The sequence below is a fragment of the Anolis sagrei genome, chromosome 4 (genome assembly GCF_037176765.1).
Source record: "Anolis sagrei isolate rAnoSag1 chromosome 4, rAnoSag1.mat, whole genome shotgun sequence".
NCBI classification, from domain to species: domain Eukaryota; kingdom Metazoa; phylum Chordata; class Lepidosauria; order Squamata; family Dactyloidae; genus Anolis; species Anolis sagrei.
The window spans coordinates 159832769-159858840 of NC_090024.1; the positions used below are offsets into that span (position 1 = coordinate 159832769).

Genomic DNA, 26072 nt, shown 5'->3' on the forward strand with positions numbered 1-26072 from the left:
AATTCTCTCATCTTTCCAAATGGTGATTACAAAGAAAATGCAGAGAAAAGTGAAAAAAAGGGAAAATCCTTGGGGAAGTCTAACATCACCCAGCTTTCAATACTGGAATGTTTAACTGCCAGAAATAGACTCTTAGAAGCAATGCCTACCAAAACTAATTTGCAATTTAATGGTTGTTTTTGGCTTTTGCAAGTATAATTGGTATATTTACTATGAAAAGGAAAGTATTCATTTTGAAAGTTTTGTAGAAAGGTTAGCTGTTACTTTGCTAGCCTCCCCACTATGATACACTCCACATAATCTAGAACAGGCCCTCTTAAACTTTCCCACTCACAACCCCTTGTGGCCTGAGAAAAGTTTGTGTGACTCCAGGTATATAGGAATATAAAATAGGTATCAAAACCAAACATTTACTGATAACGAATCACCATTTGCAAGATTTGCTAAACAGGCTCATTTTTCTTTTTACAAAGCACAGCTGAACATTTTCAGTAGAGTCCACTGTAAATACTGCACAACGGATTTGTGTAAATATCTAAACCAGCCACTAGATGATGTTCAGAACACTTTTAATATTGCCAATTTTTTCAGGGCCCCAACACTGAGCTAAGGAGACCCTATTTGAGGTCAGGACCCACAATTAAGAAGAAGGGATCTAGAATTGTGGTTCCCACTTTGGCCCTCCAGATGTTTTGGACATATACTCCCACAATTCATAACAGGTGGTAAAATGGCTAGGATTTCTGGAAGTTGATGTCCAAAACTGGAGAACTAGGGGTTGGGAACCAATTGATCTAAAATGCCCTGCCCGAATGGCGTACCTCACCCGGCATCCTCTTTTTGGGGCTTTCCTTCCCAGGAGCCTCTATGCCCTGTGGTTTTTGGCACACTTGGCTGGGCAGCTTATCAGGGGTTTTCTCCGGCCTGCACCTGGATCAGCTGCATGTGGGCCCCGCTTTGTTCTGACAGTGCAACATGGGGGCAAACCAGCATTGGGGGCAAGTCTCCTCTCAGCTATGCCATCCCTCCCACTCTGAAATTGTATCATTATATGCCTTTAATGTTCAATTACTTAGCAATTTATTTTGTCACAACTTGTGGGCATGTGACATGGGCCGTAGTTCCGGTTTTCATACCTCCTCCCTTTATCGGTGAGGGGGGAGTGTCCTGGTGGCATAGGGGTGCAGCAATACTGGGTTCCCAGGCCAGAACTGGTCGGCTCACTGCCAGGGACCTTTACTGTTATGAAGCAGCAATGGTCAGCATTGGGCTCTGCGATTCTTGATCCAGGACCCATGCATGGCTGCCAACCATTTTTCTCATTGTAACCAATAAACAAGTTGTGGCCTTTGTTGTCCCAAACCATTGTATCTGTCTTTCCTTGCAGGTTCCTGGTGAGGGAAGGTTAGTCGCCACTGCTCATGCAAATATAATTCTCAATGCCCTTTCTGGTGCTAATTAAGTTTGTCGTCCAAAATATCTGGGAATACCAGGGTATAAACGGTAGCTTTTGGTCTTAAACTAAATGTCAGAACAACTTAATGGAAGTCAAAAATTCACAATCACCTACACTGTTGATGTCCACCACTTTAATCCCAAGTCAAAACAGTTCCCTTATGTAACTGGAAAAGTCTAAATCAGTCTATTCTGATTTAATCCTGAGGCAAAGAAGTTTACAGTCTGCACAACCAAAAGACTAAAGACAATGTGCATAGAACAACAGCACTGAGTAAAATGTCAAATGCAACTGGGCATAATGTCTGAGGTTAGCCCAGAAAATGTTAGTGAACAAACATTTGCTGCTATTGTGTACTTCAAGTCATTTCCATCATATGACAATCCTAACATAAACCTTTCACAGGGTTTTCTTGGCAAAGAAGTTTTCCTTTCCCTTGTTTTGAGAGTCAGCATGATGTAGTGCTTTGAACATTGGACTATAACCCTGAAGACCAAGGTTCAAATCCTCGGCCATTGGGTGACCATGACTGAATTACACCCTTTCCGCCACAAAGGAAAGCAAAGGCAAACAAACTTTTACTCCAGCATTCTTTTCCCATAATGGCCAGCCAATGGGCAGTTCTCCAATGTTCAATATAGTACTGTTAGTAGCTGAGGGAGCTACTTTGAGAAAAAAGGGGTGAAAAAGTTTGCTTCTACAAACCCAATTACAGACACCTAAATCTGGATGATACAAACTTCAGTGTACAAGACTCCAATTCTAGTGAGGATTGGTGTTAGGTGTTTTAAGAATGTTGCTGTTTTTTATTGCCCCATAATCCTCATTTAAGTAACAACTATGCATGCTGTGTTGCTTTATGATGGCTTTAAAAAACTATATTCTATATGCTTAGGATAGATAATAAAACCAGCCCTACACTTTGAAAAGAAGCACATGGCGGTAATTTTAATCCTGTCTCCATTCCCAGACTATAATGCTCTGAGAGTGCAGGGAGAGGAGTAGACCCTATGTCTCGAGTACAGATTTCATATGTAAGATTTTAGTAATACAGCAACCTTGACGAGATTAGATTAAACTCATGGGATTGGAGGAGACATCTTAACCTTTTGTGACACTGTCATTGCTTTCTTAATTAAAATTACCCACAAATTTGCCCATGGGCACCCTATTACATATGCTTAGGTGACTATTTGCTGGTCCAACGGTGAAACCTATAAACATACTCCTGCAGGACAAATACCATCTATTAAAGAGGACGGTATCTAACTGGGAAAAGTGTGCAAGAGGGAATGCACCTCTCTTCCCAAATTTAATTTGGGACTCCTGCAGCTTCTTTTATTGCTGTTTCTTTAAACCTCATGACAGTCTAACCCAGTGTTTCTCAACCTTCCTAATGCCACAGCCCCTTAATACAGTTCCTCATGGTGTGGTGACCCCCAACCATAAAATTATTTTTGTTGCTCCTTCATAATTGTAATTTTGCCACTGTTGTGAATTGTAATGTAAATATCTGATATGCAGAATGTATTTTCATTCACTGGACCAAATTTGGCACAAAACCCCAGAACACCCAGATTTGAATACTGGTGGGGTTTTTTGAGGGGGGAGGCTGATTTTGTGGTTGCCGGGATTTATAGTTAATCTATAATCAAAGATAATTGTGGACTCCACCAGCAATGGAACTGAACCAAACTTAGCACATAGAACTCCCATGACCAACAGAAAATATTGGAAGGGTTTGGTGGGCATTGACATTGAGTTTTGGAGTTGTAGTTCACCTACAGAGAGCACTGTGGACTCAAACAATGATGGATCTGGACCAATATTGAATACTCAATATGCCCAAATGTGAATATTGGTGGAGTTTGGAGAAAACAGACCTTGACATTTGTGTGTTGTAGTGGCTGGAATTTATAGTTCACCTATAATCAAAGAGCATTCTGAACCCAACCAATGATAGAATTGGGCCAAACTTCCCACACAAAACCCCCATGACCAATAGAAAATACTGTGTTTTCTGATGGTCTTTGGCGACCCCTCTGACACCCCTCTCATGGCCTCCCCAGAGGTCCTGACCCTCAGGTTGAGAAACACTGGTCTAACCACAGATCTTCTATGTCAAGTTGACTTTTTCCCAGAGTTTTTTTTTTTTTTGCTTAAATCTTTCTCTCCCTGTCATGGTTCCATCTTATTTTTCAAATGATTTTTCACTCAGCTCACTTTACTTGTTTGCTGTACACTTCTGAAGTCTCTGTTAAAAATAAGCATTGTTGAGTAATATCCAGAACATTAAACTTAAATCTAGTCCATTTTGACACCTGGAGTTGACATTATCCTTGCCTTCCTGTCCCAGAAAGATGGATTTTCCCCCACCATTTCTCACAAGATTATTCTAATTAAATGAATACCGCATTAAAGTCCCAATGTTCCCTATTGTTTGTGTTGCTGTGGCTGCCAAGTATGAGGCATTATCTTTTCAAGAGTTGCCGATGCTTGCTTTTGAGGTTTCTGGCTGAACTCGATAATTCTGTAATTGATGCAGAAAAGGTATGGTTTGGCAAGCAGAGTTTGAAAGTTTCATTAGTAAATAAGATGTGTTGTCCTTTCAAATACATGATTCACACTAATTAGTAAAGTAGACCTGTTTACTCCAGTCTATTCTGCCACCCAAACTGTATTCCAGATCACAACATCCTAAACATATTATTTCCCCCGTTGATTCTAGAGAAGGAAGATAGCTTGATGTAACAGAAGTTGCAATGCAGTAGCATTGAAGAAAGTACAGCATCACAGTCTGGCCAGTGAACACACCAGATTGTCAGGAGGCACTAACTTTTGATCATGCATCTGCTTGTGAGTGTACAACTCCTTTGTCTGGCACATCATATGGATGCTATAATATACTCAAGGTCACTGTGACTTTAGCTATGATGACAACTCAAAAGTACCCTCTCCACACTGCACAAGCAAATAATATCCATAGGTTTTTTAAAAAGATGCATCCAAGTCAGTCCTGCCCAATCTCAACCTGATTTCATAGGTGTCTCCATTCCATTTTGAATCTATTTTTATGTCATTCCAAACATTAAGATCCAGACTTTCTGATCAAAGCATAGCTTTCTTTGTCTATATCAGGGGTCCTCAAGCTACAGCCCATGGACCATTTCTGGCCAACCGAAGTAATTCACCTGGTCCTGATCTAAACTTTATAGACTCTCCGCTACTGCCATTCATGCCTTGCTGCTACTACTTCTTCTTTCTTTCTCCTTTACTCTCTTCTTCTTCTTCTTCTTCTTTTCTTTATTTCCACCCAAAATGGAGTGAATTTTCTTCACTCCATTCCTGCTCCCTCCAAAATAGGAGGAAGTAGGAGGGGAGAAAGAAAAAAGAAAGAAAAAGAGAGAGAGGAGGATAGAAAGAAAGGTAGGTAGGAAAAAGAGAGGGAAAGAATTCAGAAAGTGTGGTTTAGTGGGTTGAACCTCGGACTATGGCTCTGAACGCACCAGATGACTTTAGGCAAGTAATAATCTCTGAGCCTCAGATAAAGACGAAAGCAAATCCCCTTTGAATAAATCTCATGATAGGGTTCCTTCACGGTCACCCTAAGTCTGAAACTATTTGAAGTCTGAAACTATTTGAAGGCACACAAAACTACAGTCTGTCCGTCCCCTCCAACAGTCTAAGTCGCCTGAGAGCTGAGAAAAGCGGTATAGAAATAAAGTAAATAAAATAATAATAATAAATAAATAATAAATTATGTACTGACCCTCTGTTTTAAAAGTTTGAGGACTGTTCTATATCAGCAACATCTAAAATATATATACTCATGTAAGTCAACCTAATATATAATACAACAGTGTGTGTGTGTGTGTGTCAAAATTATATAAAGGGTCATTCCAGGGAGTGTGAAAGCACCAATGTTACTGGTGGTGGGGGTGGCGGGCAACCATCCCTACCCAAGTATTAAAAAAGGCAGAAATAGCTGTATAGTGTAGAATGATGAGGGACTTAGTGCTTCCTATAGGTTCTCTGAGATTATATAAACTCTAGCCATTTTCCGCAGTATTCAATGAAAGATATGATTCCTTTTTTATATGTAAGAGTTAAGGTACAGTAGTCCCATAGACCCATAGATAAGTCGATCTAGGTTTTTAGGTTGATTTTTTGACTAAAATTTCTAGATGTATATATGAATATACAAGTAAATCTTGAGCTGCCTTTCTAGAAAGAGAAGCACTCTATTTTCACAGAAGTGACTCCAGTTCCAAGGAAAATCTCAGGGGAATTTCACCTGCTGTTCTGGAAGGTGCTACAACTCATATACGTTAAGCGCATGTGTTTTGGAGCATACAACACAGAGTCTACAACTGAAAGCTAATTTCATTATTGTCCTGATTGAAAACCTTCTTTCTCTTTTTTGTAAGAGAGATCTTTATTTTCAAAAAGGACAGCCATGTTCATTTGTTGCAGGTCAATTTTGTTAGTCTTAAAGGTCTCACATGACATTTTCAAGATGCTTGATTAAGTCTGGAATTTACATGAAATATTATTTCATACACAATTGAGAAAAAGAGCCATCCTTTGAAAATAAATAGGATGTATGCACATTTTACTGTGTGCTGCACCATTTCTGAATCACGAAAAAGGTACACAGATGGCATTGTATCTTCAGAGGTGGGTATATTTTGGAACTGTGAGGCAGAAGCATATGAAATCTTGAACATATTATGAATGACTCAACAGAAGCTTTCTTGATTTATACCAGGTAAGTATCAATGAATCACTAGCCTTGATATAGATGGAAAGATGTTATGATAATCTGAAGGCTTACTTTCCCAAAGGATTTCTCTGTTTTTAAGTAAATGGCACTATGCCTTGAAACCTTCGTCTTGGCTTCTACCCACCTCTTACTAACTTTGCTTCATAACTCACATGTACAGCCTGGGGTTTGAAATGAAAATGGACAGGCAAGGTTAAATGGATCTGATTTTCCATTCACAAGTACCTTTATTAAATAGATATATGTCATTCAAGTTATAGTGAAAAATAAGTATTGTTGCTGTTGTTGCATACGTATTTACATATATGCATCTGAGATGGCTGAAGCAACTTCTGAGCCCCCTCTTTCCCAGCAGTCCCCAAGACCCTGAAATGTTATGTAAAGATTCTACTGAATGGAGTGAGCTGTAATTTGTAGTGGAAAGAAGACTTCTTCAAAAACCAGGCATATGAAACTCTTCTGCTAACAGAAGGCAGATCCTTGATCCAACCTCAACCCCAACGCCTGGATCAAGTGTTAAACTGTAAGCTAACACAGAGAAAAATTCCACTGATTCAATTGGTCTACTCTAGAATCATAGTTGGAAAAGACCACAAGGTCCAACCCATGCCATTCAGAAACAAAGAATCAAAGCACCCCTGGCAGAGGGCCATCCAGTCTCTGCTTAAAAAACCCCAAAGAAAGAGATTACACCAAACTCCCAGGCAACATACTCAACTGTGAAATACCTCTCACCAGCTGGAAGTTCTTCCTGATGTTGAGATGAAATACTTTTCCTGCAATGTTAATCCACTGTTCTGTCCTAGACTCCAGAGCAGCAGAAAACAGGCTCACCCCCTCCTCAATGTGACATCCTTTCAAATATCTAAACACGGCTAACATTCCCCTCCCAAGCCTTCTTTTCTCCAAGGTAAGCATACCCAGTCTCCAAACCTTTGATCTTTTTGATCAGCCTTTTCTAGACATGTTCTAGCTCAGGGATGGGCAAACCAAGGCCCATGGACCGCTTTCCTCTGGTCCTCTCCTTTCCCTCCTGCCTTTCCACATAAGGCCACAGTGGCCCACCAACATGGCCTCATGCTGAAAGGACTGGGTAGGCAAGAGAGGCCTGATGGGGAGAAACGCGCCTTCTTCTCCTTTCTTCTCGGCACAGAGAACTGCCTGCAGCTGGGTCGCAGTGCCAAGAGGAGAGGCCTGTCGGGAAGGCATACACACCTCCTCTCCTCAGCATAGCAACCCAGTTGGGTTGGTGTGCCGAGTGGAGAGGAGAGACCCAGACCGGTGGGAAGGTAGAAGCCCTCTGCGCCTTCCTCTCTTCTCCAGCCACATACTAAACCCTCCCCCCATGCATGCCAACCACCTTGGCCTCCCTCACATGTCAACTGCCCTGCCCCCCCCCCCCACTGTGCTTTCCAGCCTGCCCTGCCCCCTCCCAACTTGGCATGTCCATCTCTGCCTGGCCAGCCTACAGCTCCCAGGCTCAAAAGTTTGTCCATGCCTAATCTAGCTTGTCAATACCCTTCATGAACTGCAGTGCCCAGAACTGGACAAAGTATTTCCATTAGAATTATCAAAGAAATAAGTTGATTATTGAGAATTCTGCCATGTTCTTGTTTTTTTTTCCTGCCTGGTATATCCCAATCCAGGTTCCAGCCTTAGCAGTCTGAAGTACTGATGTACAACAAAACTATAGTAATGGTTTCATTCTACAGATTCCTGGGATTTGTAGTCTCAGCTGGCCAAAAGGTGATTATAACTCTCTGTTAGAGCTGTAATACATTTATCTGAACTACAGCATTATTAGAGGTCCCTTACAGAAAATTCTAAGCAGTTTGCCAAAGTATTTTTTTTAGAATAACATCTAGTATATAAGATTTATAATACACAAAACATTAGATTCAAGAGACAGAATATCACAATTAATTTACACTATATGGAGTCCCACTAAGTATTAAGAATAGCCAGAATATCACAAAATCCGGACTGTGGGATGCAAAAACAGTAGGTGCTTTAGGTAAATAAAGAGGAGGCCCCTTACCCCAGTTTTGAATCTTTAAATGTAAAACAAATGTATATGATTGCACATGCCCAGAAGTAAGTATGAATAATGTTTGATTTTGTACATAAATCTATAAGTGCAAAAAATCAGCCACAGCTGTATACAGCATATGCGCTGACTGAAAACTTACCGTCATGATCAGTCCTTTTTCCTGGAAATATTTGACCAGTGGAACAGTATTTTGCTTGAAGTTTGTCAGTCGTCTCTGTGTAGCTTTGAGATTATCATCGGGCCTCCCCTGCTGCTCGGCACGCTTCATTAGCCGTTCCTTCAGCCGCTGGTTTGAGCAAGACAGAAACACCACCAAATCGGGTGTGCAAATCTGCAGGGATGATAGACCACAAAAATTACAACTGGTGGATTTACTCATTTCTAATAACAGTGAACTGGCTTGAACTTTTGTGAGCAATGAGAACCTTTAAGAATTTGCTGTGAACATTACAGTCCATTACTGTTTCTTGAGTGGAAATATTTGTAATATGGTAAGTATAGGTTTTCATCTCAGGAATTTATAATATGTGAGAGTCTTTAATAAATGCATGATAGTGGATGTTACATTCAGGCAAAAAGAAAATGTAAGCTAAGTCTTTTTTCTTCATAGCTATGGGTTCTTTCCCAATCTGGTGCACCCAAGATGTTTTAGGTAGCAGAATCTACGTTATGACCAGTGATCAGAAATGATAGAAGCCGTAGTCCAGAGGACAATGTAATATATATAGTTGATAAGAGGTAAAGGTTTTGCCCTGACATTAAGTCCAGTTTGTCCAACTTTGGGGGTTGGTGCACATCTTCATTTCTAAGCCGAAGAGTCAGCATTGTCCATAGACACCTCCAAGGTCATGTGGCCGGCATGACTGTATGGAGCGCCATTACCTTCCCACCAAAGCGGTACCTCCCAAAGTGGTAACTATTGATCTACTCACATTTGCATGTTTTCGAACTGCTAGGTTGGCAGAAGCTGGGGCTAACAGCGGGAGCTTATCCCGCTGCCTGGATTTGAACTGGAGACCTTTCGGTCAGCAAGCTCAGCAGCTTAGAGGTTTAACCCACTGTGCCACCGGGGGTTCCAGCTTATTACTGTATATACAAATATTTCTCTTATTCTATGGGCTTTTAAAATCTTCATATTACATAGTCCCTTGTAATTTTGAGAACAGCAATATATTTGGCAAGAAATGCCAGATATCTCATTCCATGTTTACACTATAGAATTTAATGATCCACTAATAAGAACAACGGCGGATATTATACCATTTGGTGCTCATGAGCTTTGCTTTGATTATCACTAGTTGATTTTGAGTTACGGAATGAGATTGATTTTGAGTTACAGTCACTCTATGAATGAGAGGCCTCCAAAGCCCCATTTACAATGACTATTTAATGAACACACTGCAAAAGCATACTGCAGAACGCTATAAGGACTTCAAAACCAAGACAAGCAAAGTCAAGGAAAAGTCCAAAAGAAAGCCCTTAATGCACTTTAGTGTGCTCCACAGTGCAAAGTAAAAGCAATTCCACAGAATGCAAATCCCTGTGCAGACACCCAAAGCGCTCCGGTTTATCTGCACATTGTTATTATTTTCACATTTATTTCCTGCTTTTTTCTCTCTTACATGTGCATTCCACAGAGGAAAGTTGAAAACAAATTGCATTCTCCACTGCTGTCAAGCTATGGATATTGCAGAACTAACCTTTGCAATATGTGTAAGCACCATCCAGCCCTCAAAACAGTTCTGGGGCTTACAATGTAATTCTCCGCACTGTGAAACTGCTTCCATTTATGCTGGTTTCATCCCAGATTAAGTAATCAGTGTAGATGTGTCACAAATCATCCTATTATCAACAGCCCTACTCAGGTCTGCAAACTCAGGACTGTGGCTTCTTTGATTGAATCAATCCATCTGAAATTTTGTCTTCTTCTTTTCCTGCTGCTTCAACTTTACCAAGTGATATTGTGTTTGCTAATGAGTCATGTCTGCTCATGATACGTGCAAAGTATGACAGTCTCAGTTTAGTCATCATGGCTTCTAGGGGGAATTTAGGTTTGATTTCCTCTAAGGTTGATTTATTGATCTTTTTCGCAGTCCGTGTTATCTGTGGAACCCTTCTCCAACACCACATTTCAAATAAGTTGATTTTCTTCCTACCACTTTTCTTCACTGTCCACCTTTTGCAACCATACATAGAAATGGGAAATCGGTTGGAACGATCAATCCTAATTTAATATTCAATTATTTACAAAATCTTTACACTTCAAGATTTTGTCTAGTTCCTTCATAGCTTGCCTTTCTGATCGAGTCTTTTGATTTCTTGATTGCAATTTCCATTGTCATTAATGAGTGAGCCAAGGTGTGAAAAACCTTGAAATATTTGAATCTATTTCTCATCTATTTCAATGACTGTCTGACATGGAAGACCCTACAAGCAACAATGCGATTGTCAGTACAATTTCTTGCTTTCTCAGGAGCATGCAACCCCACTAGCACAGAAAGATAATGCCATGGGTTCATGGGCATATAGACTAATATTCACTATGTCCTGGACCCTATGAAGAGGTGGAAAGAAACTTTGACGCTTTGTCACTGTGTATACATGGTAACAAGAGATTTTTAAAACAATGTATGGAAGACATATGTAATTCTAATTTATCTGAGATTTTGTTTTTTTTTAACCAGAGTGACTGTTGTGTTAAAGTGTTAATGCCGATGTTAACTTTTCACAATCCGTGATGAGAGTAATTATATTCTTTGAAAGTATTAACGTGGCAGCCAAATTAAGTTGTCACAAATAATTTGTTTGATGATTAGCACGTACATGAAAGAGACAAAAGAACCTAGTTAACTACATAATTAAAACACACTGGAAAAAAAATGTTTTGTTCACCTCAAATTGTTTCCTGGGCAAGATGTGTATACAAGGAATACAGTCATCCCCTATGGAGAGCAACATCAATATCATTAGCAATCAGAAAGGAAGTATTTAAAATTAGGATGGGCTGCTTATTAACTGCTGAGAAATGTTACTTATTATAATGGATTGCATTCAGAACTCATGTGAATACTTTATCTTGAGATACACTGATGTCACATTTGCATTACCTCCTTGTCTAGTATTATTCCCCTGTCTATCGCTGATATATAAGACTCCTACTGGTAACATAAAATTTATACAGCTCTTTTATATAGTCTACAATGGATGCGAAAGCTGGACCATAAAAAAGGCTGAGTGAAGGAAGACAGAAGCTTTTGAACTGTGTTGTTGGAGGGAAATTATGAGAGTGTCTTGGACTGCAAGAAAATCAAACCAGCCCATATTCCAGGAAATAATGTCCAACTGCTCACTGGAGAGAAGGATATTAGAGAACGTATCTCTCCCTATGAACCGCCTCGGAGCTTAAGATTGGCCGGGGAGGCCCTGCTCTCGGTCCCGCCTTCTTTGCAGGTGCAGCTAGGGGAGACAAGAGACAGGGCCTCTTCAGTGGTGACCCCTCGGCTGTGGAAGTCCCTCCCTAGGGAAATTAGATTGCCCCCCTTCCTCTTGACCTTCCAGAGGAAAGTAAAAACCTGGCTTTTTGAACAAGCCTTTGGGAATACAATACAATAGTTAAACACGGATTCATATGGAACTGAATTATGGAATGGCTCAGGCAATGTTTTTGGACAACATGATGAACAGTGAAGATATTGGTTTTTACATGTTTTTAAATAGTTTTTTAAATTATATTATTAAATCTGTTTAAATGTTTAAATTTTATACTGTATATGGTTACGGCACTGAATGGCTGCGAGGTTGTAAATCGCCTTGAGTCACCTTCGACTTCGAGAAAAGCGGGATAGAAATATCATAAATAAATAAAAAATAAATAAAGAAGATGACGTACTTTGTCCACATAATGAGAAGACAGGAGAAGCTTGGAGAAGATAATAATGCTAGGGGAAAAGGAAGGAAAAAGGAAGAAGGGCCAACTAAGGGCAAAATGGATGGGTGTTAGCCTCGAAGTGACTGCCTTGACCTTGAAGGAGCTGTGGGTGGAGACATGTAGAGTCGGAAGTGACTGAACGAATAAATAACAACAACACCATGGATATATAAGAATTCAAAAGAAAGGGGAGAATGGCTGGGAGAAGGAAAAGCTAAATCTCAAAGATTGGAGGCCAAAGTGAAGAACAGCCAATACTGTAGGAAAAGTTGCAGACTTCTTCTTTTGTCTGGTAGCCCAGTTTTCATGGACCTTGAATCCTGGAGCAGGGCTTGCAAGAAATGGTTCCTCATTGACTTCAACTCATCCTTTGGAACAAAGAAAAAGGGTCATGCCTAACATGTCCCTTGGTTACCTATGTCCATTGGAGCTGAAGTTTAATTTATGGCATACCTGATATCTTCTAATACTATGGTTCTAATATTATTATGATTTTTCTATGATGGTTCTTCTTCACTTACATTTTATATATAAGTGAAGCAGAACTATTACTGGTGGTTGCCTGGAAACAAAGGGAAACCAGCTAAATGCACAGATGGATATGTTTTATAATATGAACCTTGTCAAGTAAAATGAAATGTGGGTTATCCTGTGCTGGGACATTATTGTAAATATCTATGAAACAAGCATATTATTGCAATTTTAATTCTGCTTCAGATAGTGCGCAAATATGCACACTGTGTTTCAGTTGCAGACTGGGCTCAAGGGAGTTTAATGCTCCCAGGAAGATAAACTCTGAGGATATTTTTTCATCCTCTGAATTCTGTGTCACCTTTTCATTTCCTTCATTTGAGAAAGCAGGAATAATTCCCTATGGAACCAGGCAAGAACACTGTCAAGACTTATGATTCATCCCAATCCATTAATGTTTGTTCGACATTTCCAAAGTATCGTCAATTTGTTCTCTATTGCACATAAAACATTCACAGGGCATTAAGAAGAATTGCTTTAATTTAATTTGCCTACTCTTTATAACGTTTAAAAGCATGCCCTATGTTTTCGGTTTAGTAGGTGAAAGCAATAAGAATTCTTAGTAACCTTTCTCCAGTAAAGATCAGTGTTGTTTTGATCATATAAATATAAGCTGCAATCCTCCTACTGTATTATAGCGGTGTTTAAATTAATTTGACACTTGCATAAGGAGGACACAACCATGTCCATAATAACAAATAGTCACAGCTTCACCGTCTACACGAACTAAGAGAATAATATGAAATGCACTAAGATGTTGAGTGTTAACAATCAAAACATGCTACATTTTCACTCTTGTGATAGGATATATATATGATCTATCTATCTATCTACACACATAATAAAAGTGAAAATATGTATGTGTGTATGTGGCGGGGTGTCCACTACCACAGACAAGCTCGCACTTCCACAAACAGCTATAACTACCACCCCTCCAAAGACATTGTAGGTTATAGCGAGCACCATGGACATGTACAAGAGCCCTGCCAATGTCCTCCACAAACACCATACTGCCTACCAAGTGAATCCTTTCATTCGAGGACAATTTCCTTCTAGATTTTATGTTTTTCCTCCACCATAGACATCTCAGTGTCTCTGACTCTCTCAATTGATATGGAATTTACATGACCCCACCAGGCCCGTAGCCAGGATTTCGTTTCGGGGGGGGGGGGGGGGGGCTGAATTTTTTCAGGGGGGTTTCGGGGGGGCTGAGTTTCGGGGGGGGGCTGAGTCTGAGTGAAAGAGGGTCTAGCCTAGCAAACCTTTTGTATCATTACCCCAATATCCCCATGCATATGGGATATATTGAGTATGGCGATCAGATCATGATATGAATAAACATAACTGTTTAAATAATGCACCAGTAAGGCCTTTTCGCGAACCACCATGAGAATTTCAGACCCCGCCCACTGCCTCTCCTATAACCCTTTCCTACTCTTCTCTATGGTACACAGCAACAAAGAGAAACTGATCAGTAACTGAACATGCTGGAGGGGTTTCGGGGAGTGCCTCAACATGATGGAAGTTGTAGTTCACCATGCATAAACAATGGACCTGGACCACATCTGGCACACAGAACCCTCATGACCCACAAAAATACTGAAGAGTCTTGTGGGGAGGAGTTGACCTTGGTGTATAGGAGTTGCAGTTGCTGGGGTGTATAGTTCACCTGCAATCAAAGAGCACTCTGAACCCCACCAGCGATGGACCTAACTTGGCACACAGATCCTCCATGACCAACAAAAAATACTGGAGGTCTTTGGGGGGATAAATAGGAGTTGTAGTTCAACTACATCCAGAGAGCACTGTGAACCAAATCTGGACCAAACTTGACACACAGACGCAACATGGCCAAGTTTGAATTTTTGGGAATTGCAGTTCACCCACATCCTTATGCATTTTCTAATGGGAGCATTCATAAAAAACAAAAGCAAACACTGAATTTTTTCTGATAAATAATGTTATAAATTACCAAACGGATATTACTAACATCCAGAAAACAAACAATGCTTTATTCAAATAACTCGGGCATCTCCGAGTAGCCAAGCTAGTGATAAATAAAATACAAAACACCAGAGATATATCCATAACACATATGAAACTTAGGTTTGGTTCATACCAGCATTATTTTAAAAGCTGAATGCAGAACACAGTGGCCCATTTTCAGACTTAACTAGTTCAGATGAATAAAAGATGTTTTGTTATTCATAAACCGCAAACACTTTCTCCTTCCTTCTCTTGACATATCGGTGAGACGGTGTCTTCTCTGTCTGGCTTAATAAATGTTAATAGTACTTTTAATGGGATGCATGCATGGGCTAATGGTTCAGAAGCATCTCATCTTAGAAAATGCATTCTTCCACTGAAAACCTCTCAGGGCCAAATTAGATGACACAACAGAGATACTTGTAACTGGATCTTCCACCCTGCTAATTGTTGTAAAAATAATTTTTAAGGAATGGGGGGGGGGGGCATTTTATGAAAGATTTAAAAAAAAACATGAAAAAAGTAAACTTCATATTAATCAGGTCTTAACAAGCTTCACTGTGATGGTCTATCATTGAAAATCTCCTCATTGTAGAGCTTCTGTCTCTCATTACAAATACTGAGCTAGATAGGTCAGTGGTCTGACAGATATAAGGCAGTTTCATATGTTCCGAAGCACAATGTCAGTTATATCACCTTTCGGATATATATTAGAGCCCCTTTACAACCAATTGACATTAATCTGTAAGCAATACAAGGGCCATCTTTCTGCCAAAACCATTCCTTTCATAGTTGCCCTGAAAATGTTTTATGAATCCAACCATTCATAGTACAAGATTAATCCAAAGAAAGGGTGGTGTGTTTCTTGTCTGTTATTTCAGATGAAGAAACTAACTAAGCCAAAATCATATTACATGGTCAACATCCTTTAGCCAAAAATGCACATTTTTTTTAAAAAAAATCCTATTGTGTGCAATTTCTTATCAGATTTTTTTAAAAAAACTCAAAATAACAAAAGAAAAAAGTCTGCTTGACTCTTTCTCCTACTTTCTCATTTTATTCAGAAACTATCCATCAGTCAGTTTGCTGAGTACAGGGATAAAGCACATTGGAGACCAACCTTTTTTCTCCTTCTGCTCAAAGAGAAATATATCTCCGAACAACAAAATCTTTCCCCTCCCCTTACACTAGCATCCTATATGAGAGAGGAAAAGGGCAAAGATGTTTGATCATTATTGAAGAAGAAAACCCTACTTTGGATTTTCTTTTCTATAGATACATTTGACTTTCTACTATTGGTGAGTGGTTGTAGTCTGGCAAACATCAGAGGATTTTTCTGAATTTTCAGAGAATGAGAGGGATGATGAGTTTCAAAGTGAGGAGTCTGTGAGTGATTGGAGAGAATTGCAGGCAGTGGTGGCTGGTGTTTGGGATTCCTCAGTTCATTCCCAGGCAACAGAAAATGAAAATACTAGTTCCCTGGAGAAACAGCCATGGGCCGATGGGGAGGTTTCACGGGAACTTAGATTAGACTTGAGAATGCAAGGAGTGAAAAACAGGCAAACTACATATTCTCAAAGGATTTGAGATAAGATCCTAAAGTCCAGGTGAGTCAAGCATGATGTCATGGGTGTCTTAGAGATCTTAAATTAAATTAAATTTGGTTTCAGGCCTCTCAGAGGAGACTACCTTGCTATAGGCCAGTGGTTCTCAACCTGGGGTCCCCAGATGTTTTTGGACTGCAACTCCCAGAAATCCCAGGCAGTTTCCCAGCTGTTAGGATTTCTGGGAGTTGAAGGCCAAAAACATGTGGGAACCCCAGGTTGAGAACCAATGCTATGTGAGATTGTTCTTCTGTGTCTGCTCTCAAGTCCTTGGTTCAAATATTCTCAAGTTTCCTTTTCTTGTCCTGACCTGTGTTTCCTTGGAGAGTTTATCTTGGAAAAGTACCGTTTTTAATGTTTATGGATTTATGTCTGAAGTACTGCTGTGTCTTTTGGTTTCCTTGGCTTTATGTTTCTTTCCATTTTTGGAGAACTGCTATTTTGTATTTTCTATTCTACTGTTCCTTTTAGAAGTGTCCTTTTTATTTTTTTATCTACTTTCTTTAATAAACATTCTTAGATTGAATTACTGGACTCTGGTGTGGTGCTGGGTGAGAGAGTGCTCCAGTGCTAGAGTACAACAGTGGGAAAAATCAGATATATCCAATGGTTCCATGTCAGACATCACAGCACTGTTGTTTCCATTAGTTGTCCTGGAAATCTTTATATTAATAGGCATATAAATCAATAATAAAAACAAAGACAACAACAGCATAAAATAATACACAACTGCAAAAAATTTAAAATCACAAATAAAATTATTGCCAGTGGATGATATTCCACTCAATAGTTAGAAACCTTGAGTGGAAATACTTGCTGCAACTGCAAATCAGTTGCCCGCTTCCTAGGCCCCCACCATACAGCTGTATATAATCCACATTGCACTGGATTATATGGTAGTGTGGACTCAGATAATCTAGTTGTGGATTATCTGCCTTGATATTCCTGGGTATATGGCTGTGTGGAAGGGCCTCTAAAGTTCAACCTAGTAGGCTAGTTTCCTATAATTGAGCTAATGAAATTGGTGGTCTGTGACCTAATGCCAGTTCATGAGCCACCGGTTGCTGGTTCCTGGGACGTTTTCAAGAAGCATATGTACATTAATACTGTGCCGGGACCTAGCCAGGCCCCCACATCATATGGTTTAAGAAGCACTGCCCTACATAATTCCAGATTGCAACATAGGCTGGATCTACACTGCCCTATAATGCAGTGTAGATCCAGTCTTCGAAGCAAATAGTGCCGTTCAATGCAGTTAAACTCCATTATATGGGTCTGCACTGATCATATAATTCAGTTCCAAATTGCATTATATGGCAGTGAAGATCCATCCCTTAAGACATAGCAGAAAGGAGTTGGCAGAGAAATAATTCCAAGGTGACTTTCTGGTTCAAGCCAAGGATAAATTTAATATACGCTCCTTAAATGGCTCAAAGGCAACGCCTTTACGAAGGAAAAAGAGAAAATCTTGCAGCTTCACATCTTCACTTTACATTGTCGCATAAACAAAAATACACAACAGAACATTGTCCATTTATAGCTGTGTAGATATATCACCAGTGAACTGTTCACGATCACATTATATATACAGTGAATTGATGTCCTTTTGCTTCAAAGATGTGTGGCCTTGAATGTCTGAGACTACTCCTGAAGAAGAAATTGCAAATGTACCTACTGGGGTACATTTACTTACACAAGTACAACTCAAATCATTTATATTCCTATTCCACCCATAACCGTGACATTAATGGACTTACTGCAAAAATGAGACTCTCTTTGTATTCACACAGCACAGTTAACATTTAATATGCCACTGAATCACTTTACCCCCTATTTAAAAAAACAACCAAAAACCCTTAGTCACTGGTTTTAAGCTTCATGTCTTCAGTGTTGAAATGAATGCTATTTATTCCCAGGAGGACATAAGTATCAAAAGTGAAACCCAACAATAAGCAGATACAACTCCAAAGGCTCCTGCAGAGAGTTGTATCATAATGCCTATTGCTGCATTTACATATAATTACAAACGTCGTTTTGCATTACAAGAATCAACCGCTATACATTCTAAGTTCTTTCCTTTTCTTCCAGTATGGAAAGGGTGTGTGTATGTCCTTTTTTATTACCAATCACAGCTCAACAAGACATCCAAAGCTGGGACTTACTGTCTGATTTACTACAATTTTTGTGTGTCAGGAGCAACTTGAGAAACTGCAAGTCATTTCTGGTGTGAGAGAATTGACAGTCTGCAAGGACGGGATGCCCGGATATTTTGATGCTTTACCATCCTTGTGGGAGGCTTCTCTCATGTCGTGACATGAGGAGCTGGAGCTGACAGAAGGAGCTCATTCACTCACTCCCTGGATTTGAACCTCTGACCTGCCAGCACAAGGGTTTAACCCACTGCGCCACCGGGGGTTCCATATTTACTACAATGAATTACAGCAACAATTTCAAATTCTGTTTTGAAGTATCTGGTTTAGAATCTGATTTGTCTCAATTCAGGTTAACTATAGTTCAGATTCAGGTGGTTAACACTAAACTGTGGTTAATCAGACATAAAAGTGACAGTATCTCATTTCCTCCCCACAGGAACAACAAGAGAAGGAAAAGATAGGAAATGCTCAACTATTGGCTTACAAAAGCTTGTCTTTATAGATGTGGGCGAAACGTCAGGAGAGAATGCTTCTGGAACATGGCCAGACTGCCTGGAAAACTCACAGCAGCCCAGAATTAATGTGGTTTGACACCACTTTAAGTGACATCATTCAATGCTATGAAGTCATGGAAGCTGCATTTTGGTGAGGGGCCAGCACTCTTTGGCAGGGAATTCTTAAAAAATTGTAAAACTACAACTTCTAGGATTATATAGCATTAAGTCGCAGCAGTTAAAGTGGTGGCATTAATTCTACAGTATAAATGCACTGTGATCCTATTATATACTGAGCACAGCAGTATATGATATACTGAGCACATTTTAATATCTTATGTGCAATTAGTTATTTCTAATTATAAAACATTTACAAGTCCCACTGGTTTAAAAATTGGATGAGAACTGGATGAGAATGCAACAGCAAAAAAACCACTGCCTCTGAAAAGGCTTGCACTACTCAATTGCTCAGACAGCCTGATAATCCGGGACAAGTAAATGGGTTTAAAAAATCTTGGGACTTTAAGGAGAGTTCAAACACAGAGCTGTCAGTCCAAGTAAATTATGTCCTGACAGGTTTGGTTGTAGCGGATTTGCCTGCCATACTGGTGTGCACTGTGTAAATTCAAGCTCTGTTTCATAAACATGAGAAATAGATAGATATAGATATACGCAGATATATATGATAACATTAAAAGACAGAGGTTTTTCTCAAAAAAATTAGGAGGGATAGACTTGGCTGAACTGGAATTTCTAACATATTATGTGCTTCCAAAAGCCAAGTCTTGTTACAGAAGAAAATCAAAAGACCTAATTAGAGTGCTGCCTTTGACATATTTCCATAAGAGCAATTAAGTGTTGAAGTCATTAAAGAATCAGTTATTAAGAATGCCAGGAGTTGAGTCACCAAGACCTACTCAAAATACTTTATCCCAAAAGTGAATATTCAAAATTGGCTAATGAGAAACAGGAAACTAAATGGAGAGTTTCTGAACCAAAACCATTATTACCACTATGTCCATCAAACTAATCAGAATCATGGTTTCCCATGAGAAAATATTTCCTTTATGTATATATGTGTATGTGTGTGTATGTATGTGTGTGTGTGTATGTATGTATGTGTTTGTATATATACATATATGGAGCCGCTGGTGGCACAGTGGATTAAACCACTGAGCTGCTGAACTTGCTAACCAAAAGGTCGCAGGTTCGAATCTGGGGAACAGCATGAGCTACTGCTGTTAGCCCAGCTTCTGCCAACCTAGCAGTTCAAAAACATGCAAATGTGAGTAGATCAATAGGTACCGCTCCGGCAGGAAGGTAACAGCGCTGCATGCAGTCATACTGGCCACATGACCTTGGAGATGTCTACAGACAATGCTGGCTCTTCGGCTTAGAAATGAAGATGAGCACCAACCCCCAAAGGTGGACACGACTGGACTTAATGTCAGGGGAAACCTTTACCTTTGCCATATAAATATAGTAAGGATCAAGCCTGTAAGAGATTATCCTCCCACATCCTCAGGCTTCATAAACTGAAGAGTATCCATAACAACTTGACAAGGAGCTGCCAAAAGGACATAAAAACATTCTTCAATCATTGTACAATCCAAGCCAGAACAGGTATAGAAAACGTAATTCATAAAAAGCCTTGCAAACTTGGCTGCCATGGACGTCAAATGAATTCTTGATTCCACTTCAAGGGTCCTGGTCTCTCATTACTTGGAACAACTGTCAATGGGTTCAAAGACTTCTGCCACGACGGCTAGGGAAGAGCTATTTTTAGGTTTTCTGGCACAACACCACCTTGACAAAAGTGAGGTTTCAGTGCTATATTCTAAATTTGCAAGAATCGTGGAAGTCCTCTGTAATTATGAAAAAATAGGCTGCTGAAATGGTGCTCTTTCTAATGAGTACTGAAAATGTTCAATTAAGGAATAACCTTTTCTCTTCATTTTTAAAATCATCAATGTATGACTCGTTAAATTGGATCTTTTCTTTCCCATTGGAGCAATTTAATTACATTTGCAAGTAAGTACTATCATTGTTGGCTACCTGACAAAATTATGGTGGCTTTTGACAGCATGGAGGCCTTTTATTCCCCAAATGTATGTCAAGCAACCTTCCATCAATATATAATTAGGTATTTACTAAGATAAATGCCTAATGTATTTTCACTCTTGATTTTAATTAGGAGTGATGTACATTGATCAGAAAACAATTACCTTTAGTCTTTCTGGACTGTAGCTTCTTATCACTAAAACGGTAACAAATGTAAGGCAATGAAAGATTCTAAATAAAAATAAAACTCTCTTACCTGGTCTTCAAAGGAAATAGCTTGGGCAACATCTCTTGGAAATCCGTCAATAACAATACCCTCCTCATCAGGAATCTTCATTAATTTCTGCTTTATTTCAGTAATAGTTGTTTCCTTGAATAGAGGAAAAAACCCAATAAGATTGATCTATTTGTGTAGCACAGTAGATGTTAACAGTGCATATTCACACTTTCCTGGTGACAGGGGAATAACAAACATTTCCTAGTGCTTGGACACCAATGATTGCAGGCTATAATGGACTGAAGGAAGCCCAATAAATCAAAACCAAATGATAATAAGATGGAGATTCTGCAGGATGATAATTCCTTAGTCCAGGAACTGGGAAAATAATCTGCTTCAAATGGGGTTACAATCCCTGTGAAGGAACAGCCTCATACCCTGAGAGTCCTCCTAGATCTGGAGACCTAAGTGGACATTTTCTGGCTTGGAGTATATGGGACAATATACTCTAGTTTTGGGGTCTCCCTGGACTGGAATAACCTAACTACAGCAGTTCATTCATCGGGAACGCTTCAGTTAGACTACTGCAATGCACTATATGTTGGGCTGCCCTTTAAGTCAACTCAGAAACTGCAGCTAGTGCAAAATGCAACAGCTGCACTATTGACAGAAACATCTTTCATAACACATATTGTACCATTTCTAAAGGAATTGCACTTGCTGCCAATATGTTTCCAGTTTGAATTCAAGCTGCCTATCGTGACATTTAAAGCCGTAAATGGTTGGGACCTCAATAGCTGGAGAAGCATCTTTTTCTCATTATATGTCTGCTTAAGGATTGATGTTGGCTGAAATGGTGCTTCACTGTGTCCCACTCTGTGAGGATATGGGGGAGAATCTGATTTGTTCCTACACTGGCTTCACTCCAGCACCCACTTAAAAATTGTCTTTATATTAAAACCGTAATGACTTTATCTAATTTAGGAACTGTTCCAGGATCCAGGCAGAGGCCACAAGGGGGCGATAGAGAGAGAAGGATAGTTCATTTTACAGGGGTGGAGGGAGGGCTGAAGGAGTAAACGCATTTCTCCCTATTTTCATGTTATTCCCCCATATTTTCATGCTATTCTCCCCACCCACATTGCCGTTGCGGAAACACCATTTGTTTATGGCATGGGAAGTGGAGAGCAGGAATAACCAGTGAAAAGAGGGGATATGGTTTTCCTACTTGAACTCCCTCCCTGTAAAATGGACTATCCTTCTCTCTCTAGCACTCCCTTCTGGCCCCCACCTGGATAATGGAACAGTATCCTAATTTATTTGTGTATAAAGAAAAGGTAAAGGTTTTCCCCTGACATTAAGTCCAGTCATGTCTGACTCTGGGGGTTGGTGTTCATCTCCATTTCTAATCCGAAGAGCCGGCATTGTCCGTAGACACCTCTGAGGTCATGTGGCTGGCATGGAGCACTGTTATCTTCCCACCAGAGCAGTACCTATTGATGTGCTCACATTTGCATGTTTTCAAACTGCTAGGTTAGCAGAAGTTGGGGCTAACAGCGATAGCTCACGCAGATCCATGGATTCGAACCTGCGACCTTTCAGTCAGCAAGTTCAGCAGCTCAGCGCTTTAACCCACTGCGCCACTGGTTGCCCCTTTATTTGTATATAGTGGGTGTAATTTCCAGCAACCACAAATTGCCATACCCATATTAATAAATGGTGGCAATGTGAATATGATAAAATGTTCATGATCATGTTGCTACTATTTAGTAATATGGGTGAAATCATTCAATTTCTTATGTATCCACAGTTGATCCTGGAACCAAACACCTACAGATATGGTAGCTCCATCGTATGTTGTTTCATACAGTTTTAACTCTAAAATTAAACACTAATATCCTTTTAGAATGTTGAGATGATTTGTATTGTTTTAAATGTTTTATTGTATAACATTTTGAATTGTTCCAAATTGTTTTACCTTAAACCACAGAGATCTTACAATACGATGCAGTATAAGGATGTTGTGAATAAAGATCATATTAAGGGTAATGAAGAAATAATGTTTTACCTGTGGGGCTAATTCTCCAGTGGTAATAATTTTGGCAATCAGACTCCATTTTCTATTACTACTTGTGTTATGGATCTTTTTTCTTAGCAATTCCCCAACAGAGATGTATTCAAATCCATAGCGTTCGGCTATTTTCAAACTTTGAGTTCCCTTTCCACTCCCTGGACCACCTAGTAAGAAAGATGAAGAAAAAGAAAAAATAATAAAAAAATAAAGGTCCTACGTTTTCTAAGATTCTCTGAAAACTATTCACTATCACATGCCAAAATCTTTCCCCAAACATAACTTTGTTTAAATCACTAATAACCTTATTTCATGTTGTAGCATAGACACCCCTAATTTTGTACCAAAATCTCTTGAATCACAAACTCAATGATCCACACCCATCATGGCCAAAGCACAGTATATGGTCAAATAGTAAAAATGTGGTGAAATAATTGAGGAGATCCATCACGCCACAGCATAAGCGCAAGTTTTAGCACTATCTCAACTAATATAGTACTTTTCATTCTAAATGCTAAACACTGAAACTCACTGAGTTGCTGTGAGTTTTCCAGGCTGTATGGTCATGTTCCAGAAGCATTCTCTCCTAACATTTCACCCACATCTATGGCAGGCATCCTCAGAAGTTGTGAGGTCTGTTGGAAACTAGGCAAGTGGGGCTTAGATATCTGTGGAATGTCCAGAGTGGGAGAAAGAACTGAAATCATTGTTGCTGCCTTTCCAGTGTTAAGTGTCAAAGCCAACCTTAAAAACTCTGGCATAGACACTGAGAACTGGGAAGCCTTGGCCCTTGAGCGCTCCAGTTGGAGGTCAGCTGTGACAGCAGTGCTGCAGAATTTGAAGAGGCATGAATGAAGGGCGAAAGAGAGAAACATGCCAAGAGGAAGGCGCATCAAGCTAACCCCGACCGGGACTGCCTTCCACCTGGAAAACGATGCCCTCACTGTGGGAGAAGATGCAGATCAAGAATAGGGCTCCACAGTCACTTACGGACCCACCGCCAGTATACTACGCTTGGAGGACCATCATCCTCAGACTACGAGGGATTGCCTAAGTAAATTAAGATATCTAGCACCTATAACTGTACTAATCAAGTTTTAAGAAATTTTGCTGTATATTAAGAATTCATGCAAGTACAGCAGTGCCACACTCCATCTAATATAAGGGCAAGGATAAAAGATTGTCTGGCAAGCAGAGCCAAGCTAAAATTGAGACTCTGCATTACTAAAATGCCGAACCAACACACTGCATACATAAAAAAACAAGTGTTGCATAGAAAAGTGATGACAAAGCAATGTTAGCAGTCTGAGTCTTTCTTCCCCTGCTGAGTTCTGCCAATAGATTTGAAGCCAGCACACTTGAGTTGCCTTCAGCACTCTGTCTACAACAGTGATGGCAAACCTTTTAGAGACCGAGTTCAAAAACCAGGGGAGGGAGAGAGAAGGCGAGTGAGTGAGCAGGTGAGCATCTAAGCATCTATTTCATCTAGAGGTTGTATTTGTGGAGGAAGGAATAACTCCTCACCTTTTAGATGTGGGGAAGAACAAATGAAATAGCATACAACATACATCTCATGGATTGGAAGGTGTTTCTGGAATAATTGGTGACAGATAGGGTTGCCAAAGTGAAAACTGGAGGATTCCTGTACCCTTAATGATGATGCAGAAGAAAGAATTTCAGCAGGTGATGCTTGGTACCTGCTTTTGTGAAAAGCAACACCTACTGAAATACCCTAATGCTATAACTCCAGGGTCCAAAATAATAGCTTTATACCAATATAATAAAAAACATTTTAACAACACCTGCTTTTGTAAATAATAGTGTGTGTGTGTGTGTGTGTGTGTGTACGCACACACACACCACATCTGAATGCTACAAGAGGGGTGTACACTCTTCTCTTTCCCACAATAGAATGCAAGGACATAAATCAAAATCCTTCCACACAGCCATATAACCCAGAATATCAAGGTGGATAATCCACAAAATCTGCTTTCAACTGGATTACCTGAGTCCGCACAACTATATAATTCAGTTCAATGTAGATTTTATACAGCTGTGTGGAAGGGGCCTCACCCAACCTTAACTGAAACAGTAACAAAGAAGTTACTATTACACTGCAAAATCATAATATATTTATTGTTGCCTGGAACCACCTCCCTCTCTTCTTACCTATGACAAGGATGATTCTGGGCCGTGGTCTTGCAGGATCAAACACATCATATTCCTCAATCAATTCAGCTGTTTCTGAGAGATCTGTGTCACTTTCTATGGAGAACTGGTGGATTGGAGGAAGTCGGTCGTATCGCCGGTAAGGAAAATTGGGATTGTCCGGCATCACTGTGGTAAGAAAAGAAATACTTAAACTAAAACTCTGTTTGCATTCATATGTACCGTAATGAATTACATAAATGTTTTGTTGGCCGTTGGTATTAAATTTTGGCCCCTTCTATTCTGCCATAAAATGCAATTGCAGAATGCAGTTTACACAGGATTATATGAGTCCAATACCCACTTCGTTGTGTGAATCCAGGAGACAAAAGGCCCTTCCACACAGCCCTATATCCCAGACTATCAAGGCATAAAATCCCACATTATCTGAGCATGGACTCAGATAATCCAGTTCAAAGCAGATATTGTGGGATTTTCTGCCTTGATATTCTGGGCTGTGTGGAAAGGCCCAAAGGAATACTGCCTGACTTGACAAATACTATGGTTGTGACAAAGCTGATCAAAATGGC

At 39.8% G+C, this 26072-nt stretch overlaps 1 protein-coding gene across 1 annotated transcript in view; it reads right to left on the minus strand.

Moving 5' to 3' along the window:
- AK5 (adenylate kinase 5) overlaps positions 1 to 26072 on the minus strand; it is a 121874-nt gene that overhangs the window by 82753 nt on the left and 13049 nt on the right. Inside the window, exons 3-6 of the mRNA XM_060773755.2 lie at positions 25504 to 25671; positions 23332 to 23501; positions 21303 to 21416; positions 8429 to 8620 (exon numbers count right to left, since the gene is read on the minus strand). Coding sequence (XP_060629738.2) covers positions 8429 to 8620; positions 21303 to 21416; positions 23332 to 23501; positions 25504 to 25671 — 644 coding nt within the window. The remainder of the gene's footprint in view (positions 1 to 8428; positions 8621 to 21302; positions 21417 to 23331; positions 23502 to 25503; positions 25672 to 26072) is intronic.